Consider the following 20,318-nt stretch of genomic DNA (forward strand, 5'->3'; position numbering starts at 1 on the left):
AGAGTTTCAAGTTCAGCATTTGAGAACGATCGACTATTATCATGGAGGCGACAGATGCTACGGACGCTTCAAAAACTTCTGACGTTGTCGAGCGCGGCCGGCTCACCAAGGGATTTATCATGACCGTACAGATAATTATCAGCCTTGTCATGTTCATTGTTGTACTTCCGTTCTTTGCGCTATGGCGCATTCCGATAAGCTTTCTGTATCTTATCAAGAAGGAGAAGGAGGAGTCAGGAAAACCAGATCGAGAGAGAGAAAGGGAGAGTGGGAAAGCGGAGGAAGAACCAGAATCAGAGGCCCCGAAAGACGCTTACGAGCGAACCGTAGAGCGCTTCACCAAAAAGTGGAATGGATTCAGAGACCTGTCCATAAACAAACCGCTCGTAACTTACTGGTCCCGCATAGCTCCCGCCATCCTACTCGTAATCCAAACCAGCCTCTCCCTCGCGCTCCTCGAAAAATCACTCGTCTACCACATCCCCTGGTTCGTCGCACACATAAACAACGAGGAATACAAGACGACCAAGAAGGAGGAATGGTGGAATGATTTAATAATGCACGTAGCCGGCCTGGCTATCACGTGCGCACCTTTCTTTGGATTGATGGGAGTAGGAGTGGGGATCATCTACTACATGGTCAAGATAACCAAGTATGGGAAGTTTAAGAAAGGAGCCCGGAAGAAGAAGGGAGGAAGAGGGTATGACAATCCAAAGGAAAAGAGTAAGGATGCGAATGAGGAGGGACATGGGGTCAAGGAGGCGATTATGGGTGTTGTGGACCATGTTATGCATCCGCATCTACCGCACACACATCTACCACATACGCACCTGCATCTGCATCCGCATGCCGGACATGAGCCCAGACAATCACAGCAAGAAGACTCGCCATACGGCTATTCGGGATACAGTGAGGATATCATATTCGAACAACCAGGAGATACATCGTACGAGAACCATGAATTCGTTCAACCGCCGTCGGATGCCGTTCAACCTCCAAAAAAGACGGCCTGGTATGACAAGAATCCGTATACACTGGCTGGTATTGCATCAATCTGGACTGGCAAGGAGGAGAAGATGAAGACAGGGTATAATGGAAGGGATGTGAGGAGGCGGAATTTCGAAGAAGACATTGAAATGGCCAATATAGCTGTGAAGAAGTAACAACCATGATGGTTTGTGGTATCGCTGGAAACATGACCTTTTGCTGCAATATTCATACAGCCTTGCTGGCAAGGACGAAGGATATAGCTAGATTAATAGTAAATATAGAAACAAAACAGAAAACACCGCTCCTACATCATCTGGTATCATCACGGAACCCTGGACTCCACGCTTCCTCTTACTCCCACACAACTTGTTCACCAACCCGCTCAAGTAGTCTTCTTTCCCTTGGCCGCGGCATCCAGATGCCACCTCATAACCTTCTCAAAGATTTCCTTACCATCTCCCTCCATGACATCTCCGTGGCAAGGAATAATCCTGTTGAACCCCCACTTGTTAATCCTCTCCATACTAGCAGCAAAGCCCGCCCTGTCCTTGGCACTAGTTCCGTACCAAATAGTGCGCTGCTGCCACTTCGCATCGCCCTTTGTGCCCTGCAACGCCGTGAAGATCTTGGTCAGAATTCCACTATTCGGGTCGACACCCGATTTGCTAAACTGCTCTGTAGCAGGCAGGTTGAACAGAAGGTCGGCCTGGATGAGGGTACGGGTCGGACGGTGGTGGAAAACGAGCTCCTTGTTGATATGCGACGGAACGTATTCCCAGTCAAATTCGGCGTCAAACTCGGGCGAAATGGACTCGACGCGCTTGTTGGCGCTGAAGAGGATGGAGAAGGGGACTTTTTCGTCCTTTTGCTTTTCGCGCTTTTCGGGCAGGACGTCGGGGCCCATGACTTGCGCGTTGGGGTATTCTTTGTGCCAGGGGCCGAGGAAGATGTGGTGCTGTTGAGTTTGTTAGGAAACGTTTCAGGTGCTCTGGAGGGCTTCAAGGACCTACCTCTGCGTCCAAGGCTGCAATGTACTTTACTTCGCCCATCTCGGATACCTTTTGCTTGACATCGTCGGTCAACGCGACAGGAGAGAAGACCGCAAGAGCACCGGATTCGAGGCGCACTATTCATAAACATTAGTAGGTGCTTGCGGAATGTCGGTTGGGTACAGCATACCGATTGTTCCTCTTCCGCCAATCTTCACGCGACCGAATCTCCAGAAGGGAACTGATAGGGTGGTAATAACGCGTGGAACGACATCGCGTATCACCATAACGGCGGCTGGGTCCGACGGTACTAGTTTCGACGACATGTTGAGCTATGTGAGTGGTGGAATGCGCAAGTGAAGAAAAGCAGTGTGAAAAAAGGAAGCGTTGTTGTGAGGATGCGCCGAATGCTTGGTATCTAAGATGGAAGACGTAATGCGGTCCGATCTGAATGACGCAATGTTGAAGATTTGGAATGAAACGATCAAATGTGCAATTCAGAAGTGATCGCGTTGGATGGTGACCTATATATCCTTATGAACGACTCGTTCGGATCAGGGATATGATTTTGTCCGCTCGAAAGGAGGGGGTTGTGGCATGTGGAGAGATGTCATTCGAGTAAGGTGCTAGCTGTCGCGTGAAGATGCAGGGAAGCGTGGGCCGAGGCGCCGCGATTCGACAGTAATTAGACGCGGTCGCGCTTTCAAAGGTTTGTCAGCTACGTCACCGCGTTCCTAATGCAAATGATCTAGAACTTGATGTTCAAACATATCGCAGTATGCTGATGCACGCGAATATCGCAAGAAAATCACAGTATTATAACCAGGTTGAAATTGACAAGTGAATCTAGTTTCGAGTTCGCACACGTGCATGTGGTATCGCCCTAATCTGTACCGTCGTTGACATTTGCATGCTACTTCTAGAATTTGCATGTCGCGATTTGGTCTTCGGCTTTCCCGGGTGTTGTTCCAGGGGCCAACTATTCGCCGACCCACATCATCAGCGGGCCCACGGTGCATCCTTTTCTGGAAACTTTCCTGGTGTGTGTAAAGGCTCGGCGGACGAAGTTGGGCGGGGCGCACAGTATTTGGAATCGTCGCAGGTTGGCCATTTGGCCAGACCTGTATTCTCTCGTAAGGTTGTTCTGCTTCGTGCGATGTCTCACCTGGCATTTTCAGCACTGAGCTCTGCCATCAGTCCTCCCGCATCCCTTTCTTTGGCGTCCTCTTCCAATCTCCTCTGAATGAAGGCCCCTATTTCTTTGACCTTTTGCATTGCAACATTCGAGCAATTGAGCAAGGCGAGTGGGTTGATCGTGGCTCCTCCGTATTTCGCAATCTGGCATATCTCCCCATGTTTGTTCATCGTAATGATGACCTCTCCCTGTCTGACCTGCTCTTCGGCCAAGTTTGCATCCACCAGGAATATTTCACCTTCAAAGTATGAGAAGGTCACACAGAGTGGCTGATGTAGGATGGACAACGGTATCGGTTCGCGCTCGCGTACGCTCAGGATTGTAGCTTGGTCGCCTTCTACTTGGACGTCGGGTCGTCGGAAGTGTTGTAGCGCGGCCATGACGGCTATGCAAGATGCATCGATCAGTCCGCCATCATGGTCGATGATGTGTACATCGGCGCGGAGAGCGAAGCACTTCAAGCCAGCAATGATACACAGCGATTCGGTGTCGAGAGCGTTGGAGCGACGGATGGCTTTCTCGAGTATGCGCGAGAGGATGACTTCAGCATCGGTGGGACTAGCAACTCAGTCAGATACAGCGAAAAGCTGGTGGGTTTTGGAACATGTGTACCGGCCAACTTCGAAGGCTGGAGAAGCCATTGGAGAGAATTCTGTGACTATTTGGAAGATGCCGTCAAACTTGCGCTCTGGTAGTGGTGTCGTCACATCTACCGAAATGCGCGCGATGACCCTGAAGAAGATTAACTTGCGCACTCGAATTCACAGGGCATTGTGTACCTCGTCTTGCCCAGCTGAACATCCGCGACACCGTACTCGTCGCCAAAGGTGAGCTCAAGCGGACGGAAGGCGTCGAATGCGCGTCGGTCGATGCGTATCTGCTCCTGCAGCGCTTGCTTGATGAACTCGCGCTCATTAAGCGATATCTCAGCTTCTCGGGGCATCTTGACCTTCTGCAACAAATACGTGAGGTTGTCGTTTGTGAAATCATAGCTGTCCAGTAACCATAGAAAATGATGCGCGGGGACCGGCGCCGATCCTTAGCGCGACTTACGAGTTGGAGCTTCTCTGCGCCATTTCTTTCACACATCAACAACCCACCACCTCAACTACGCGCAAGACTTCCGAAACCCGTGCCAACGCAAACTCTGATCAACCCATAACAAGCCGACACAATGACGACGGCCCACAGACCCACGTTCGATCCCGCACGCGGCAAAGAAGCCCAGCGAGGACCCGCCTATCACCAGCGGCTGCTACCAGCGCATACCACACTCAAATACAGACAACCAGGGCAGGGCGGCGATGCCGACGCTCAGCGCGACCTTCGCGCCGAACTCCTCGAGGCTGAGGCGCGTCACATTGCCAAGAAGAACGGCACCTACATCGAACCAGAGGCAGCAGCCGAGCCAAATGCGCACAAACGTCAGATTGATGCTGTACCGGCAGCCGAGGAAGCCGAGGACGATGAAGCAGCTCAAAAACGGCGGCGCATAGAGGTGTTGGAAAAGTTCAGGGACGTAGATGCAGACGACAGCAGTAGCGAGGACGAAGATAGCGATGAAGAGTAAGCGTCGAGTCTCTCCTGATTTCAACCCTTGGCTAACGACATTCCAGCGACGAAGAAGGAGATGAAGAATCTACCCTTATGCGCGAACTTGAGAAGATCAAGAAAGAGCGAGCGGCAGCCAAAGCCAAGGAGGAAGCACAACGCGCCGCAGAAGAGCAAGAACAACGTGAAATCGACGTCGCCCGAGGCAACCCTCTGCTCAATGCCAAAGACTTCACCATAAAGCGTCGATGGGACGACGACGTGGTCTTCAAGAACCAAGCACGGGGTACCGAAGACAGTAACAAGAAGAAGGAATTCATCAACGACATGCTGCGGTCCGACTTCCACAAGAAGTTCATGGTATGTTTTCCTTGATTGCGCCACATACAACCCTCACTAACACCACGCGACAGTCCAAATACGTCCGATGAGGTCATTCCCTTTTGCACTGTCACTTTTCCGACTTTCGAATATTATGCATTGCATTGCGGGTGTTAGGGTCCTTGGCGCACAGGCTTGAGAGCTTCTTAAGCTATTTACAAAGCAGTGTGGGATACCCCAGATCTTGGCGGATACAAAGTAACCAGTGACGAGACGGAACCTAGCGGGATTCTTATCGCTATCTTGGATCAGCGGCGACGGCCACCAATTCTGGATGTCAGCTTTATCTCCCGCCTCAGCCCATCGTTATTGGGGATCGATCGGATGAATGGCATCTTTCGAGGTCCAAATCTTAATCTAAAATATGTCAGAGAGAGGTCTTGCCGTGCAGCAGAGGCAGACTGCTGTGTTTTGCACGAAGAACAGTAGCGGGTGCTCCTCCAGCGGCTGTGGAAGCGTAATTCCGTACAAAACCGATAGCTGAACCTTGGGCCTAGTGTTAGCCACTATCTCCTCCGGTCCACATGAGCGGAGCTTAGCGTACCTACAGGCAATACCAAGCACACCTTGGCCGGGTCTTCCACCCTCTTATAGAGCTTCTGCGGCAGATGATCTACGCCTCCCTAAGCAAAGTGACCTCATAAGGCTTTTCTGCCTTTGCCAAATGCTTGTTCCTGCTGGGGGCCAGCACACGGCAGCTGGTAGAGAAGAAGGCGCTGATGTTATATAGTCAATAAGAGATTTCCATGTAATCGTCCAAGCAGACTTACCATTGCAATCACTTCTCTGCATTTATCATACTCCCCTAGTGTCTTTCCCATCCTCCCTCTAGAGGTACACACAGTTTCTCATAGTTCACTACACGGATAACAAGAACGACGACGATAATGGCAGGCTACGGGAACCGCACAGCACCAGACTACGTCGCAGAAGATCTCCAAGACCAACACACCAGCACCCGTCTCGGCCTCATAGACTCAAACACCGCATACCATGAACCCCATGAAAAACACGGTTCAGGCATAACAGCTGGTGCTGGTTTCGGTATGTACCTAACCACTTCTGCATTTGCGTCGAACACAAAAAAAGAACACATCCACCCATCCCTACATATTTTCATCAAGCACTGAACGACCAACACTGCTCACCACCTCTACCATCAACCAGGAAACAAACGCTCCTCGTCCACCCCATCGACCGATAACTCTGAATTCCGCTTCGGCTCCCATTCAGACACGGCGCCGTATTCAAACGCTACGCCCATGGGCAGCGGCTCCACGGGTGGCGCGGGGTATGGGAATAAGACGGGGGAGATGAGCGGACCGGGTCATGATTCTGTGATGGGTAAGGTGGTGGAGAAAGTCGGTGGTATGTTTTTTTTCGTTCTCGTTGTTCTTGTTTAAACGTCACGATGCTGTCACGGGGAGGATGGTTCTAGGGTCCAGATGAGTTGCGTCGAACTAACTTGATGATGACAGGCATTATGAAGAACGAGAAACTAGCGGAGAAGGGGAGGGGGATGAGAGAGAAGGAGGGGTTTGGCAGTGTACCGGAGTAGGGAGACATGTGGTCTTCTGGACCAGAGTGTTTGCGGCTCTACTCACGAATGATGATTTTCCTTTCGGCGGATGGAAAGCGGATGCATATTAGTTCTAATTCCAACAGAGACGACAGGTGCTGTCTTTTGAGTAACCGCAGAGGATATCGTCCACTTCACATAAATTGAAAACATGAAGCGAACTCTGAACAATAGGGAACGTAGAATAGAAGTATTGCGCTGCAGCTCTGACTTTCCACATGTCCTAGCCATAACCTGTTTCTATCTGCCCAAGAGAGCGCGTACACGCTATGTACTCCTTACTACCTTCCCTCACTCTCTTCCTACACACACAAGGTACTCCAAGAAATGCAAAACAAAACAGCAAAAAAGTCTCGTATGCTTCGCAACCAAGTCCACCAATGCAAGGCAATAGCAGCCGCAAACAAACTCAATAAATGCCTTGTGTGCGGTACTGGAAAGTATCATAACTATCATCATGTCAGCAAAATGCCATAAATGTCATCCAGTAAACAACGGGGAAAAAAAGGGGGCAAAACTCACAGTCGGGTATAATAACTCCCCACACTCTTCGCAATCAGCTCCTCGACAAAGACCTCGGCCTCCTCCCTACTCAAATGCAGCATCAACCTCGCCCTAAGACTATTCGTCACAGTCTGCGCCCCCGCCTTGAAACAATCCATACTACTATTCTTACTCATGAGATCGACCAGCATAATCAGCCTCTCAGCATCCTTTCTCAGCGCCTGAAACGCCTTCTTGCACAACGTCTTGAACTCTTCAAACGCAGGGCCCGTCACACCACCTAGGACATCGACGTAGTCTTGCGTCAGCTTGAAAGGCGCAGCTTCGAAACCCATGCTGCCAGGGCTGTTGGACAGCATGAAGCCAAAGTCAATGTGGATGATGTGACCCATGTTGTCGATGAGGAGGTTACCGTTGTGGCGGTCTTTGAGTTGCAGTACGTAGCATATCATGCTGTAGGCGGCGAGGGAGCGGGCAAAGCAACCTACACCCGCAATATAAGCTTCCGAGTCTGGTTCGCCAAAGGTCTTGAGCCAGTGGTCTTTTAGGGTAGCGATGCGTTTGCGGGGATTGGTGCCTGCTGCTATACTGGCTAGCGTTAAGCTTCGTTTCAACGAGTGGAGAGATACGCCATTTGTAATGGTTTCGATGAGCCCGCAGGACTCGCCCGTGACGAGGATGCGCATGCGTTTTGTCCAAACGGGTACGTTTGCTTCCTCCCAGATCTTGGTGCAGACGTCGATAAGTTGGCAAGCAAAGGCTTCTTGACGCAAGTCGGCACCTGTCTTCACAATAACACTGATGAGGTCCCAATTCTTCATGTGGCCGTATGGTGAGGATCGCCGTATCCGTTCTCGTTTTGCACTCCATTCTTCACCGAACGTCGCGGCACTGGGATCGTCACGATCACCTTTCCGCCGCATTCCACCCGTCTTGAGATCGTTCTCCATGCGAGCTGCACCGGCGCCCGTGTTGGTCGCGACCGCTAGACCATCCTCAAGCTCTTCTGGTTCGGCGGCGATTGCTGTTGGATCTGATTCAGCCATGATTGTGTCGAATGTAGGTCCCTGATCCTCATTTAAGAAGTTTTGCTCTTCCAAGGTCTGCATGCTAGCAATGATCTTGGCTTTGATGGCTGCTACCTCGCCTTTTGGCCGTTTCGCGCCGCTTGCTTCAAGTTGTGCGAGCATTTGAGCAGCAGTGCGCATGTGAGTCGCAAGGGCCGAAAAGTCTGGCTGATCGACGGCCTGGTTCCGTGAGTTGAGGTTTGCTGGAATTGTCATACGTCTGGAAGGGCCAGGGCTGTTCGATCTGCTGATTTGCGAGTCGGACGTTCGTGGCGTAGAGAGGGTGGCCACTGATGACAGAGTGTTGGCTCCGCTTGAAGACCTTGGGGCCGTGGCTTTCCCATTAGCGGTTGCACTGGGTAATGTCACGCGTGCCATTCCAGACGCAATGTCAATCTCATCCATATCCTTGATAAGCGAAGTACTACCCAGGTCTCCAGTAGCAGGCTCGAACACGCTGTCGGATCCATTAGGTGGCGTGCGATCGAATGCAAGATACTCGGCATTGGTGATGTCGAAAAGACGTCTTCTCGAGGTGCCCTTCTCCAGCATCAACTTTTCGAGCAACTGCTGATTCTGTTCGGTGTCGGGGTCGAAATCAAAGTCCTCCTCCAAGACCTCAACCATGAGCAGGTAAGGCACCCGCTCTGCACTGTTGAGACTAGTTGATTCCGCGGGGTTAATGCGCACTATACGGTGATGCTGGCTTTGCGATGGGATCCCGTCTTTGAGAGTTGGAGGCGATAATAAAGGTATGTCTACTTCGGCCGGCAAATCCTGATCTATCAACGCAAGCTCAGCTCTCAGCGCGCTCAGCCGTGCGGGTTTCGGAACAACGACCAAGCGATTTGAGATGTCCTCGAGAGCGCTCAGGAACTGGGTTTCATTGCGGAAGTAGTTGGATCGTAGCAGTCGAATCTTCTGGGCACGGGTCAAGGCAGTGGGTGTTAGAGGCCTCGGTGGTAGTCCTGACTTGCGTGAGCCATGCTGAAGTGGGCCTACTCCTAAACCGGCAGTCGCTGGGGGAGTAGGGAGGGGCGATGATCTGCCGTCTCGGAAGTCGGGCAACGATGACGAGCTGAGTCGGGCTTCTGATGCAATTGACAACAATGAAGGGCGGTGTTGCATTGAAGGGGTCCGTTGAGCAGCCGGTGGTCGCACTGCCGCCTTCCTCAGCTCTTTCGGGTCGCGGGGTCGCGAAGACGAAGCCTTGACTGCGCGCCCATCCTCGGGGTCTGAGTGCTGGGCTACTACCCTCTTCTCCTTGCTTCTCGACGAGCCTCCGGTAACAGTCTTGCTTCTTCCGACCTTGGCTGTCTGCACGTTGTCCGAGATGATGTCCTCGACGGGCCTGGGTTTCCGCGCCTGCGCAATGGCCAGAGGTCCGGCGTGAGCTGGAAGAAAGGGCGCCGCTATGCTCGCAAGGACCAGACTGGAGAGCACGGTGACGGGGAGGACGTTTTCCTTGATCTTTTCTCGGCGCTGCGGCTCAGCGGATCCGAAGACGATGCGCTGCACCCTGTTGTATATCCGGCGACAGGTCTTGAAGGCGATTGAGTTGGGGGCGCTTGCGAGGTCGTGGAGATAGGTCTGGAACAGCCAAAAGGTCTAGACGGCAGAGGTTAGCAGCCGCACCCGCGAACAAGACACGGTATCCGCAAAGCCCACCAGAAGCGCGCCGTTGACCGACTCCTCGCACAAGTCTATGATGAACTCCTCCAGAGCCATGGACTCGTTGTCGATGCTGATGAGCAGGTGACATAGCCTGTGGCGCGCGTATGTAAGCTAGCTGTTCATGGCGTGCGTGATGGTGGAGTGGGCTCGCGGCGACGTACTGCGGGAGGAAGAACTCGAGCTCCTCATAGGCAAACTGGCGCAGCTTCGAACAGAGCACATAGTGGATTCCGACGTGATCGGCATACCGGCTGTTAGGATGGGAAGATGTCAGCCTGGGGTCCCAATGCGGTGGTTTCGGTGAAGGGGACAGGGAGAGGGAGGGCGCGGCGGCGGTGCTGCTGCTGCGGGCAACGGTGGCTTCGGGGAGCGGCAACGACTCACGCAAGGTATGCTACTGCGAGGCTCGGATCTTGGTTGAAGTGCTCAGATTCTATAAAGCGCTCTAGCAGATTCCAACTCATCTGGGACGGCTCATTGGGGCTCAGGACGGGTGGAGGGCGACAGCATGCGGTGAAATGCTCAAAAGGGTCGCATAGGGAAAGATGGGGCGCGACAGGGTTCAGCGGGCGGAGATGACCAGCTCCGCCTTGCTTGCGAAGATAGCTTAACAATGCAACCATCCGCGTTTAGTCTTATATTACTTTCTCGCCACTATTCCGTCCTCGGGACGCTTTCACTCGCAATTTCTCCTCCCTAACATGCACCCTTCGTCGGGAGGAACAATACCAGCACCGGAAAAACAGATACCCGCAGACCAACGCCGTGTCATTGGCCTTTGCAAGAGACCCCAGACGCGTTCACGCGCATGTGAACAAAATATCGTACACTACGAGATATATACACCGGGCACGTGGGATTAGTCCGCTGCGTGCAAGTCGACGAAAATGTTAATGGCAGCCACCAGCACCTCTGCAAAAATAAGAATGATGACGATCCACTCGAGCAGTTCGCCCTGTATCCAGTTAGCAAGATATTTGTACATGAAACATCGTGTTGCTTACATGAGTCACGGTCAACTGATCCTTGAGAACAGCAAGCAAGTCTCCGATGACGTTCAGCCGTTCCGTCAAAAGACTGACTCTCTGGTCCATCTCCAGATAACTTCTCACAGCTTGGTACACGGGATCCAGCTGTGGTTCAGCCCACATGAGCTCTGGCGCATCGAGAACCGACCCTTGCAAATGTATACTGATCCGGAGGATGAACAGCTCACCTATCTGCATGTTGATTTGCTTTTTGTTCAAGTTGATCTTGCCAGAGCTGGCAATCTCCGCCGGAATGTCTTTTGTCTCGTCAATAGTGTTGTCTACCAGATCCTCAAAAAGTGATGTCTTGACACTCTGAGAAAGGCCGTGGCTGATTGCGAGTTTGATCATGTAGTTCTTCTTGTCGCGTAGACTGATGAAATCGTTGTATATCCGGGCCTGGTACTCGCGCGTGTAGTAGAAGTTGAATTCTTCCGTCTCAATCTCGTCTTTGCCGAGCTTGTCGACTTCGAACTTGGCTATTTCCTTCAGGAACTTCTTTTCTTCTTGCAACGTCATGCCCCAGATGACAACAGTACCATACTCGAACAAGAATACTTCTGGGGTATGTACGCGTGTATCGAAATCTGGCGCGTCCATTTGCGGATCCGAGTCGGCGTGGGTAATCGACGGCCGTCTAGGGCCGATGGCTTGCTCATTCGCAATGTCCGGTGCATCACCGTCCTCGTGCAAGTCAATGAGATCCTGCCTCCTTCTCTCGTTCTCGTGCTCTACCTCAATGGCGCTGTCCGAGAACCTTCTCGGCCTCTCTTCCGTAAAGCCGTCGAGTACAGCAGTGCTACTGATGTCTTCTGGGCCTTTGGTCGATCCATAGTTGTACGGGGAGTATATGCATTCGTCAAAGCGCTTCGGCGCGGCTCCTCTGATCTTTTGCTTGCCTTTTAAGAATCGCATCATTTCATCGAGCTTGTACGACGCGGCCGTGCAGTATGCCGTCACTCTTGGTAGCCGCTCCCTGTCTGCCTTTCCCAGTCTGGCTGCGTCCCTTCGCGCTGTCGGATCCTTTATTCTAGTGTATTGCACGTAGACGTCGCGACCACTCTCCTCGTCTTCGGCTTCATCCGCGGCCGGGTCGGGAAGGAGCTTGAGCTTCTGCGCTGTCCTCGTCGTTCTCTGGGGACCGATCTTGGGCACCGGCGCGGGAGGTATTCTCGCAGGCGCACCAGAGCTGTTCCTTCTCCGCAGCTTACTGTTCAATGTCGAAAGCATGGGCTGTCCACCCTGGGTCGTGGCACCATGGCTGGAAGAGGAGGTGCTGTTCGGGATCGGTCGCGACGGTGCCTTCGGACTAGTTGATGTGACGGTTGGGTTGAACGTGACGGTACGCTGAGGCTTGGGAGGTATCGCTCGACTTGAGCTCGACATTGACGAGACCAGGGGAGTTGTCTCGGTAGAGCTTGACGCCATGGTGATCAATTGCAGCCCGAAAAAGGTGCAAATCAATAGCGAAGGTGAAAGTGTCACTAGAGAGGGAATATGTCACAAGCGCAGATGCCCCAGAAGTCTGACGGCGCCCTACGTCGACGTTAGTAGATGCGGTGGGTGACAAGCGCGTAAGCTGTTTGCGTCGACGAGACTTCGAGCAATGACGTTGTAAGGATCTATGCTTGGGTCGCAGCACGGACCTCCCACGTGCAAGTGAACGCTACCTGCATAGCGGCCGTTGAAAAACCAACTCCCAGGAACCTGGACGTTGTGTGACTTGCAAGGTTTTTTCCCAACGCCTTTTGCGCTTGTGTGAGTTTGTGCGAAGTTCGACCGCACTTGCGTTTTCAAGATCTGCATCGGATGCACTATGTACAAAACCGGTTATGATTCGTCAGACGCCTGTTGAACCTGTACGCCACGCGCGTAGACACGCTTGGGGATATATTAAGTAAAAGTATCAACTACAACTCCATGACTTCAGTCTCGTTTGAGTCTCCACTGTTGTCCATCTCGGGTTTTACAATTTGAGCTGGCTCGTCCTGGGTGATGATACCACCCTCTCCCAGCATAAAACGGCCAAAGTACAACAACGCGTCTAGCATCTCCTCTCCAGTGGGTATAATGTTTTCTTTGGGAAGCAAAAACCCGTAGCTGCCGGTGTCTCTCAGCTTAATCTGGTAAGAGTATCTGACCTTGAGCTCGTGGTAGAAAAAGTCCAATGCACTGCCGCCACTGGACTCGATACGTGGAAGAATCGTCTTCTTCTGGTTGGCAAAGGCAACATTGCCCTCGCATGCCGAGTTGACCTTGTATGTTTGCCCTTTGCGGGACACGCGGATAGCTTTCGCTAGGCCCAGAGCGAGCTCTTCGAGGTCCTCGATTGCTGGGGGCTCCTCGTTGCAAGAGAAACTGTATGGGTACAGGATCTGTTGAGAGTATGAATGCAGGTCCAGGAAACCGACAATTTCAACATTGTTGTTCTCAGTCTCGTTCCTTGCCCATTCCGCGAAGCGTGCTGATTCTGCCCCTTGAAGCGGAGCACTACCAGGATATGATTCGCTGCAGGGGTTTGATTGGAGAGAAGCGCCGTCCCATTTGAAAGGGTAGCTGCGGTCCAGGTCAATCCCATGGCAGAAACGAAGACTGGTAGGTTGGCGGTTCTTGCGCCACAGACGATCGGTCTCCCAGCTGTAGACGTATCCGTCTGGGTTTAGGGTTGGGATGAAGACGAAATCAAAGTCTTCCATGAGACGCGTCATCTCACGGTCCTTGCCGTAAGCGTTGATGAAGCTCCAGGCTAGGTAGTTTACGGTACTGGTGGATATCCACTCACGCGCGTGGATGCCGCCGGTAACGAGGATCGTCTTCCGGGGCTTGGACGGCTCCTCGTTGTTTGTGGGGTGCACGCCAACGCGAAGGGCGGGTATATCACGGCCTTCGTAGCTGATTCCAATGTTGATTCGGCGGACGTGTGTGGTGAACATGGAAGCCATAAGACTCATCCATGGGTTGATGACGGAGAGCGGTTGGTAGTCTTGGAAGAAGATGTTGCCTTTGCCTGATCGCGAGGACGGTCGGAGGTTTGAAGAGAAGCGGTCGTTGTCAGATGCAGGCGCCGAGTCGGGCGACGGGTACGAGTTGAAGATTGCCTGTGCGAGGCCAATGTCTTGGAGGAGCGGCGCGTGGGAGTCCTTGAGCGATGGAGGCAGCAGCCCTAACAAGGAAGGCACGACGTCCTTGGATACGCGCAAGTCTGCCCAGTCCTCATTGAACTCCCATACATCGAGGAAGAGGATGTCTGCTGCATCGGCCAGTGCCGAGGCTTCTTCGGCGGTGCGTATCTTGAACCGCAACACGACGTCTTCCCTGTACTGTGCGACCAGTTTGTCTCCGAGCGCATCCCGTCCAGTTGGTGCATCGTGTCCACCCAGGCTCTTTTGGTGCTCTGGCAGCCTCCAGATGTGGCGTATTATCGCATCCGAAAGCCGCCGCCATGGTCGTGGGGATGCATTGTGGGTCGAAGCATATGTTCCTGCATTGTAAGGAGACGGCGCTGCGTCGTGCGGGGCGGCCGCTGCCAGCTGCGGTCCGAGGAGCAGCAGACTCAGCAGAGCGCAAACGGGCTGGCGCATTGCGGGCGTGTGTGGCCGGGCACGCGGTGAGCCAAGTATGGATGCGATGCTATGGTGGTGGCCAGCAGGCGCCGGGAAGAGGGTGGAGAAGGTGTCGTGTGCCTGGGCATAGATAGCAATGGCATAAGGAACGCGGGAACTGTGGCTGGTGGAGCTCGACAGAGGCGCGAGCCATTTGCGCCAACGCTGCGCTAGGCACTCTGCACAGCGCTGCAAAGAGTACCAGTGCGCTCGTCAGTGCCTTGGTGACGGCTGATCTGCTTCCTCTAGGCCTGGTAACCTCCCCCTATACAACTCAGCGAGCGAGACACTGTGACGTCGACTGCCTTATTCTTCCCACTACGTGTCCAACGCCGTGCCCAGGTTGCCGACCGGATCTCACACTTCACCTCCCCGACTAATCCTAGCACCACTCCGTCAGCCTGGTGGGCGTAGTGCCGCATCCGAGCCATCCTACAGTCCAAAGTGCCCATAAAGAGACGCCTTTAACTACTGCCTCTCCCCCCGTCCCCCCCTCAACTGCCCCCCACCCGCTGTGCCATGTGCTGCACCGTGACGCCGTACTTGCATTCATGAGCTGCTAGTTGGCGCATGCAGCCATGCCTCTGCGCTCCCTCCGCCCCGGCCGCAGCGAACGAGACCTCAAGCGACGGAGTACCCTCGACCCGGCCAGCTTCTTCAAGCGCGCCGACAAGGACGCGCACTTGGACCGGTCGGCCGACAATCTGGACCCAGGCCGAATTGCTGCCTCTGAAGATGGCTACCGGCCAGCCTCGACCGACATTGCGCGGCCCTCGACGGGCCACGACCATGATGACCACTCCCCGCCTTCTCCGCCCGTACAGGAACACACGCCCAACACCAAGCGCTTCAGTCTGATGCGCTTCCGCCATGCCTCTGATCCGCAGCTCTCGGCAAAGGCAAAGGAGCACGCCGCCCGGGACGAAGATGCACCGCCTGTCCCCCGCGTGCCCGGCAACCCTGCGCGTACGTATATGGATGCACCGTCCCACCTGGCAGAAGGCTGTCGTACTGACGTAGAGCCATGCAGCGCCCGCAATCATCACCACGGCACCCACCGTCGCCGACCACGAAGACGAGGACAAGACTCCCCCCCGGCGGAGCAGGATGCAGCAGTTCGCCCTGCGCCGGCGCTCGTTCGACCCCACGACGTTTGACAAGCCGACGACGCTGCGCAAGTCGATGGAGAAGAAGCGGAAGCCAATGGGCTTCAAGAAGAGCCACGGAGACCTCCTCGACGAGAAGGAGCGGGCCTCGACCAGCAGCCAGCGCCGCCCCGACGTGCTTGCCTCGTCGCGAGAGTCTGCGGAAAGCACCACCTCGCTCGCGCCCCCCACGCGGGCGTCCGAGTCGTCGAGATCAGACGGAAGCTCCGGTGGACACATTTCCTTCGACTCGACCCCACGGCCTGCGCACCCGGCCCGCGTTGGCTCTGGACGATTTGGCTTTGGCCGCCGAAAACAACGTGCATCATTATTTCCACTCCCTATGAAGATCGAGCCTCTGCAGTTCCCCGACACTGCGCCGGCTACACCACGCCAGTCCACCGGCGCGAGGAGTTCCGCCTCGCTCCATCACTCGCCAACCGAAAGTCCCCCGTTGACCGCCCGTCGCTTCACCCATGGAGAATCTGGGGCACAGACGCCACCGGTCCCTTCTGCATCGCAAGTTGCTCTCGCTGCTGGTGCCTTGAACTTAGCCTCATCTGGTCCAGGCACTCTCTTTCGCAACGACTCGTACAGGTCAACCCGATCGGCTCGTACCTCGCCCAACAACAATGGTTCGGCTCGCATGGGCCTTAGGGGGCGCTCATCGACCATGGGATCCATGGGTGACCGGTCTGACGGCGCAGGCTCGCCAACACCACCTGGAGGACCCAGCGGAAGAACCTCCACCTCTACGGCAGGAAGGAGCAGCTTCAGCAATCTGTTTGGCTTGAGTTCAAGATTTCGTCAGAACTCCGAGCCCCATTCGCCTAGGCATGCTTCACCTGCTCACGGCTTTTTAGGCAGCTCAGGCTTGTCGTCCCACCAGAACTCGATGAACATCAGCCGGGAAACACTCGTATTACCGGATCGCGAAGAGGGCGAAACACCTGGACGGTATCTGGAGAAAATCGAGGCAAACAACTTCGACAAGAGCGTTGTTGCAAGCCATCTCAGCAAGACTGACGACCCATTCCTTCTCGCGGTATTGCGAAGCTATATGCGAAAGTTTGCCTTCTTCGGTGATCCCATTGACATGGCCATACGCAAGTTGCTTATGCAGGTTGAACTACCCAAGGAGACACAGCAGATCGACCGTGTTCTGCAGGGTTTCGCTGACCGGTATCACGAGTGCAACCCGGGCATCTACATCAACACAGGTACGAGAACAGTTGCTTGCACACCTCATCGCTACTGACACACTACAGACAAGGCCTACTTTATATCCTTCTCAATCATCATCCTGCACACAGACGTCTTCAACAAAAACAACAAACGCAAAATGCAAAGACCGGACTACATCAAGAATTCATCCTGCGACGGCGTCTCGGCTGACGTCTTAGGTTGCTTTTACGACAACATTGTCTATACTCCATTCATCCACATCGAGGACGAGGTCGACCTCAAGAACATTACATCGAAGAAAAGCAAGAGAACGGCTGTGCTTAAGGGGCCCATGAACGACCCAGCACGAAAAGCGGCCAGGGAACCCATCGATCCGTACACTCTAATCTTCGAAGGAAAACTAGACGCCCTCCGCCCTACGATTCGAGACGTGATGCAACTGGACGATCCCTACAACTACACTGGCACTACTGCGACGCTGGACACCAAGAACGTTTACAAGCTGTTCTCCAAATATGGCGTCATACAAATCGTTTCCTCTCGATCGAGACCAGAAGCTTTCATGTCCGACGCTGCCCAAGAGAACCCCTTCGGCACTTCAGTCGGCATCGTGGAAATGCCCGTCACAAAAGTTGGAGTCCTCTGGAGAAAGGACACAAAGAAGAAAAAGGCACGATCACCTTGGCAAGAGTGGGGCGCCGTTCTTACGCGGTCAGGACTGTCTCTATTCCGAAACTCTACTTGGACCAAGAACCTGATGAGCCAGCACGATCAACATCTCAAGCGCGGGGAGACTGGCCCGGTCATATTCCAACCTGCACTTCCCGACTTCAAGCAAGATCACATCATACCCATGGATGGTGCGGTCGCGCTTGTGGACAACACATACAAGAAACATAAGAATGCGTTTGTCATGTTTTCAAAGGCAGGCGAAGAGACGTTCTTGGCCGATAGCGAGAAGGACTTGAACGAATGGCTAGGCGTGCTAAACTATACTGCTGCGTTTGAGACGCTTGGTGTTCGGTCAAGGGGCATGATAGGTGGGCTGTACGAAGGCCAAAAGAACCGTGGCATGCGGCGCCTTGAGTCATCGCACTCTACCAAGACAATACCAACAGCTACTGGCGATGTAACGATACAAAGTGGTAAGATCGACAGCCAATTTGCAACGCAGATGATGAACGCCCGCAAAGACCTTATGCAAGTGCGCATCACCGAATCTGAGGACAGGCTTACCAGTGCTATTAAAGAGCTGGAAGCACGCCTACGGGATGCAAGACATCTCCAGATTCTTGCTCCTATCCAACCGAAAACCCGTGAGCTCGTCATTCATGCTGCCGGCCGGCTGTCAGCAAAGCTGAAGTGGATACGCATTGACATTTGGCGGATGAAATGCCACCGTGACATCCTGGCCCAGGAGTTGGAGGATGAGAGGCAAGGCATTATTGAGCAGCAAGCACAGAGTGACCGAGCATCAGAGCCTACCCAAGCACAGCAGCCACAACTTTCTCCACAGCAGTCGAATAGAACGTCAAAAATCAGTGGACTAGCGCGGTTGGCTTCCAAGACCAGCTCAATGACTAGCGGACCCAAGCAACTTCCGTTGTCTCCTACTTCATCAGTTCGCCCAGGTACCAAATCCTCTAGGGACACTGAGTTCGGTGGAGACGAAGCTTTCAAGACACCACCAGAGACGACCCAGTCGAGCCCCAAAGACCCGTCAGCGCAGTTTCAGGCTTCGCCCATGATGTTTTGTCCCAGCACATCTGATCGTCGAAGCTCGATTACCAGCTCCTCGGCACAGTCTCCTCGGATGTATCCTTCTGACCATAGGCCCTCGATATCGACAACTGGCGACGGCACATTAGGCTCAGATTCTGACTCTGACTCTGACTCTGAGGATGGGTCTCGCTACGCTACTCCGCCTCCAGGTGAGGTGGGTGACCTAGAACCGAGAACGCCAGAACCGACACCTTTTGAGAGCACCCAGCCGGAATCCGCCATTGATACTGACTACGAGCAATCCCTTGCTGCTTTGACAGGATCGCCCAGATCTCGTACAAAGCAAAGAAGAAGTCTGCATCGTACTCTCCGAGAGTCCCGTGGCAGCTCTTCTCACCGTCGCAGCCACAAGGGTAGGGACTCTGCCTCCACGATTACCAGCGAAACCACAGAGGGCGACGGAGGACTGGCGCGTGGCAAGGGTAGTTTTACAGTCCATGGCAAGAAGGCGTCCGTCATCCAGTTTGGTGGCGATTGGCACAATACCACAGCAGAGGAACGCTTGAAGACAGTAAAACAACTTCAAGAGGCGGCTGAAGCAATGTCTCCTGAAGAGAGGGACAGTAGCGTTTTCAACAACGGCACAGCAAGTGCGCTGTCTCCTGGAGGCGACGGCAACGAACCGCTTTACGTTCGCAAAATGTCTGCAGACACTACAAAGTCGCGACACGTATCATCCCAGACAATCACGCCCGCGAATTTCCGCGAATCCTTCAAAATAGAACAACCCGACTCTGACACTGAGTCCGAAATGAGCGATATTGCTGAGGAAACTCAACGAACCTCGGACGACCAGCCAACGATGAAGGGCCAGAGTCCCATTACCGAACATGTGGAACGACACATCCATGGTTCAATGACGACCACAGCATAACCTTTGCTTCTCTCCCCTCTTTTTCCTTGCATTTTGGATTTCAAAAGTGAATTTACGGACATACCAGCATCGCTAGAGCGCACTTGTGTTTCTCCTTTGTCGACTTTACATACTCTTCTACGGAACTTATACGCACCTTCATACATAGCGTGGCGTATGTGGGCATTGAATCGAATTGCGACGGGGGCGCTTCATATGCATAGACGGACTCTCAGGTTGGCGTTTCCTTGAGGATAGGGTTGGTTGAAGACACGGTGAGGATTTGGGTTAGCGGATATGGTCGATACCAAAGCTGATGCTGTTTGTATGTGGATGACAATGTTTCGATAGTGGATAAGAATCGAATAAGTGACTGAGATTCGTGTACTTTGCAGTTCAGGTGAATGCCTTCCCCATGGTGACAGCGCTAGTGGCGATTGGTCAGTAGCCTTGCACAACAGTTTCTCCGACCAGCAACTTTCCTCCAGGGTTACTGCTACACAAGCGCATCATCCACGATACAAGGCAAGGCGACATGCCCGCGAGGTTTCTCCTCGCTCACACTCACCAGCCTTCGCACCTCGGCTGAGCGGCATTGAGCAATTCCTGCAAAACTCCCTCAACCCCCTTCTCAAGCCATCCTGCATCCTCTCGAACAGCCAAGCTATAGTGGCGCACCATATTGCATGAAGAGAAAACTCGCCTGGCTCCGCAAGGCTCTATACAGACCCACCCTTTATTGGACAAAAGAGTCTAGTTTCCGGACCTCGGCAGCCGTCTTTGGCTTAAGCGA

General features: G+C 53.5%; 8 protein-coding genes across 8 annotated transcripts; 3 read left to right on the forward strand and 5 right to left on the reverse strand.

Annotated features, from left to right (window-relative positions):
• Positions 1–41: 41 nt before the first annotated feature.
• ACET3X_004860 (uncharacterized protein) lies at positions 42–1,163 on the forward strand (the record flags this gene model as incomplete). Its single annotated transcript, XM_069451001.1, has 1 exon — positions 42–1,163. The coding sequence occupies one exon, from the start codon at positions 42–44 to the stop codon at positions 1,161–1,163; it is 1,122 nt and encodes a 373-aa protein (XP_069306904.1).
• An 87-nt stretch (positions 1,164–1,250) lies between these two features.
• Positions 1,251–2,565, reverse strand: ACET3X_004861 (uncharacterized protein). Its single transcript, XM_069451002.1, has 3 exons — positions 2,170–2,565; positions 2,001–2,116; positions 1,251–1,945 (listed from the first exon to the last, which is right to left on the reverse strand). The coding sequence occupies exons 1-3, from the start codon at positions 2,303–2,305 to the stop codon at positions 1,373–1,375; spliced, it is 825 nt and encodes a 274-aa protein (XP_069306905.1). The 5' UTR covers positions 2,306–2,565; the 3' UTR covers positions 1,251–1,372.
• Positions 2,566–2,807: 242 nt separating this feature from the next.
• On the reverse strand, positions 2,808–4,126 carry ACET3X_004862 (uncharacterized protein). Its single transcript, XM_069451003.1, has 3 exons — positions 3,954–4,126; positions 3,787–3,906; positions 2,808–3,732 (listed from the first exon to the last, which is right to left on the reverse strand). The coding sequence occupies exons 1-3, from the start codon at positions 4,115–4,117 to the stop codon at positions 3,141–3,143; spliced, it is 876 nt and encodes a 291-aa protein (XP_069306906.1). The 5' UTR covers positions 4,118–4,126; the 3' UTR covers positions 2,808–3,140.
• A 145-nt stretch (positions 4,127–4,271) lies between these two features.
• ACET3X_004863 (uncharacterized protein) lies at positions 4,272–6,836 on the forward strand. Its single transcript, XM_069451004.1, has 5 exons — positions 4,272–4,740; positions 4,791–5,085; positions 5,139–6,150; positions 6,274–6,474; positions 6,585–6,836. The coding sequence occupies exons 1-3, from the start codon at positions 4,349–4,351 to the stop codon at positions 5,154–5,156; spliced, it is 705 nt and encodes a 234-aa protein (XP_069306907.1). The 5' UTR covers positions 4,272–4,348; the 3' UTR covers positions 5,157–6,150; positions 6,274–6,474; positions 6,585–6,836.
• Positions 6,837–7,094: 258 nt separating this feature from the next.
• Positions 7,095–10,553, reverse strand: ACET3X_004864 (uncharacterized protein; the record flags this gene model as incomplete). Its single annotated transcript, XM_069451005.1, has 5 exons — positions 7,095–7,134; positions 7,208–9,864; positions 9,925–10,021; positions 10,092–10,181; positions 10,315–10,553. 5 exons carry the CDS (start codon positions 10,551–10,553, stop codon positions 7,095–7,097), a joined length of 3,123 nt encoding a protein of 1,040 aa, XP_069306908.1.
• A 236-nt stretch (positions 10,554–10,789) lies between these two features.
• ACET3X_004865 (uncharacterized protein) lies at positions 10,790–12,386 on the reverse strand (the record flags this gene model as incomplete). Its single annotated transcript, XM_069451007.1, has 2 exons — positions 10,790–10,885; positions 10,935–12,386. The coding sequence occupies 2 exons, from the start codon at positions 12,384–12,386 to the stop codon at positions 10,790–10,792; spliced, it is 1,548 nt and encodes a 515-aa protein (XP_069306909.1).
• A 482-nt stretch (positions 12,387–12,868) lies between these two features.
• On the reverse strand, positions 12,869–14,539 carry ACET3X_004866 (uncharacterized protein; the record flags this gene model as incomplete). The annotated part of the gene is made up of 1 exon (XM_069451008.1): positions 12,869–14,539. The coding sequence occupies one exon, from the start codon at positions 14,537–14,539 to the stop codon at positions 12,869–12,871; it is 1,671 nt and encodes a 556-aa protein (XP_069306910.1).
• Positions 14,540–15,138: 599 nt separating this feature from the next.
• ACET3X_004867 (uncharacterized protein) lies at positions 15,139–19,546 on the forward strand (the record flags this gene model as incomplete). Its single annotated transcript, XM_069451009.1, has 3 exons — positions 15,139–15,526; positions 15,591–16,925; positions 16,974–19,546. The coding sequence occupies 3 exons, from the start codon at positions 15,139–15,141 to the stop codon at positions 19,544–19,546; spliced, it is 4,296 nt and encodes a 1,431-aa protein (XP_069306911.1).
• Between the last annotated feature and the right edge of the window lie 772 nt (positions 19,547–20,318).

This window comes from Alternaria dauci, chromosome 4, assembly GCF_042100115.1.
Source record: "Alternaria dauci strain A2016 chromosome 4, whole genome shotgun sequence".
Lineage (NCBI taxonomy): Eukaryota > Fungi > Ascomycota > Dothideomycetes > Pleosporales > Pleosporaceae > Alternaria > Alternaria dauci.

Bases quoted from the DNA above. Each gene is read 5' to 3' on its own strand.
- ACET3X_004861 (XM_069451002.1), bottom strand. From the start codon at position 2,305: ATGTCGTCGAAACTAGTACCGTCGGACCCAGCCGCCGTTATGGTGATA. The intron at 2,117-2,169 runs GTATGCTGTACC...GTTTATGAATAG, and splicing joins TGGCGGAAGAGGAACAATCG to TGCGCCTCGAATCCGGTGCT. The intron at 1,946-2,000 runs GTAGGTCCTTGA...CAAACTCAACAG, and splicing joins TTGCAGCCTTGGACGCAGAG to CACCACATCTTCCTCGGCCC.
- ACET3X_004862 (XM_069451003.1), bottom strand. From the start codon at position 4,117: ATGCCCCGAGAAGCTGAGATATCGCTTAATGAGCGCGAGTTCATCAAG. The intron at 3,907-3,953 runs GTACACAATGCC...AATCTTCTTCAG, and splicing joins GTTCAGCTGGGCAAGACGAG to GGTCATCGCGCGCATTTCGG. The intron at 3,733-3,786 runs GTACACATGTTC...CTGAGTTGCTAG, and splicing joins CCAGCCTTCGAAGTTGGCCG to TCCCACCGATGCTGAAGTCA.
- ACET3X_004863 (XM_069451004.1), top strand. From the start codon at position 4,349: ATGACGACGGCCCACAGACCCACGTTCGATCCCGCACGCGGCAAAGAA. The intron at 4,741-4,790 runs GTAAGCGTCGAG...ACGACATTCCAG, and splicing joins GACGAAGATAGCGATGAAGA to CGACGAAGAAGGAGATGAAG.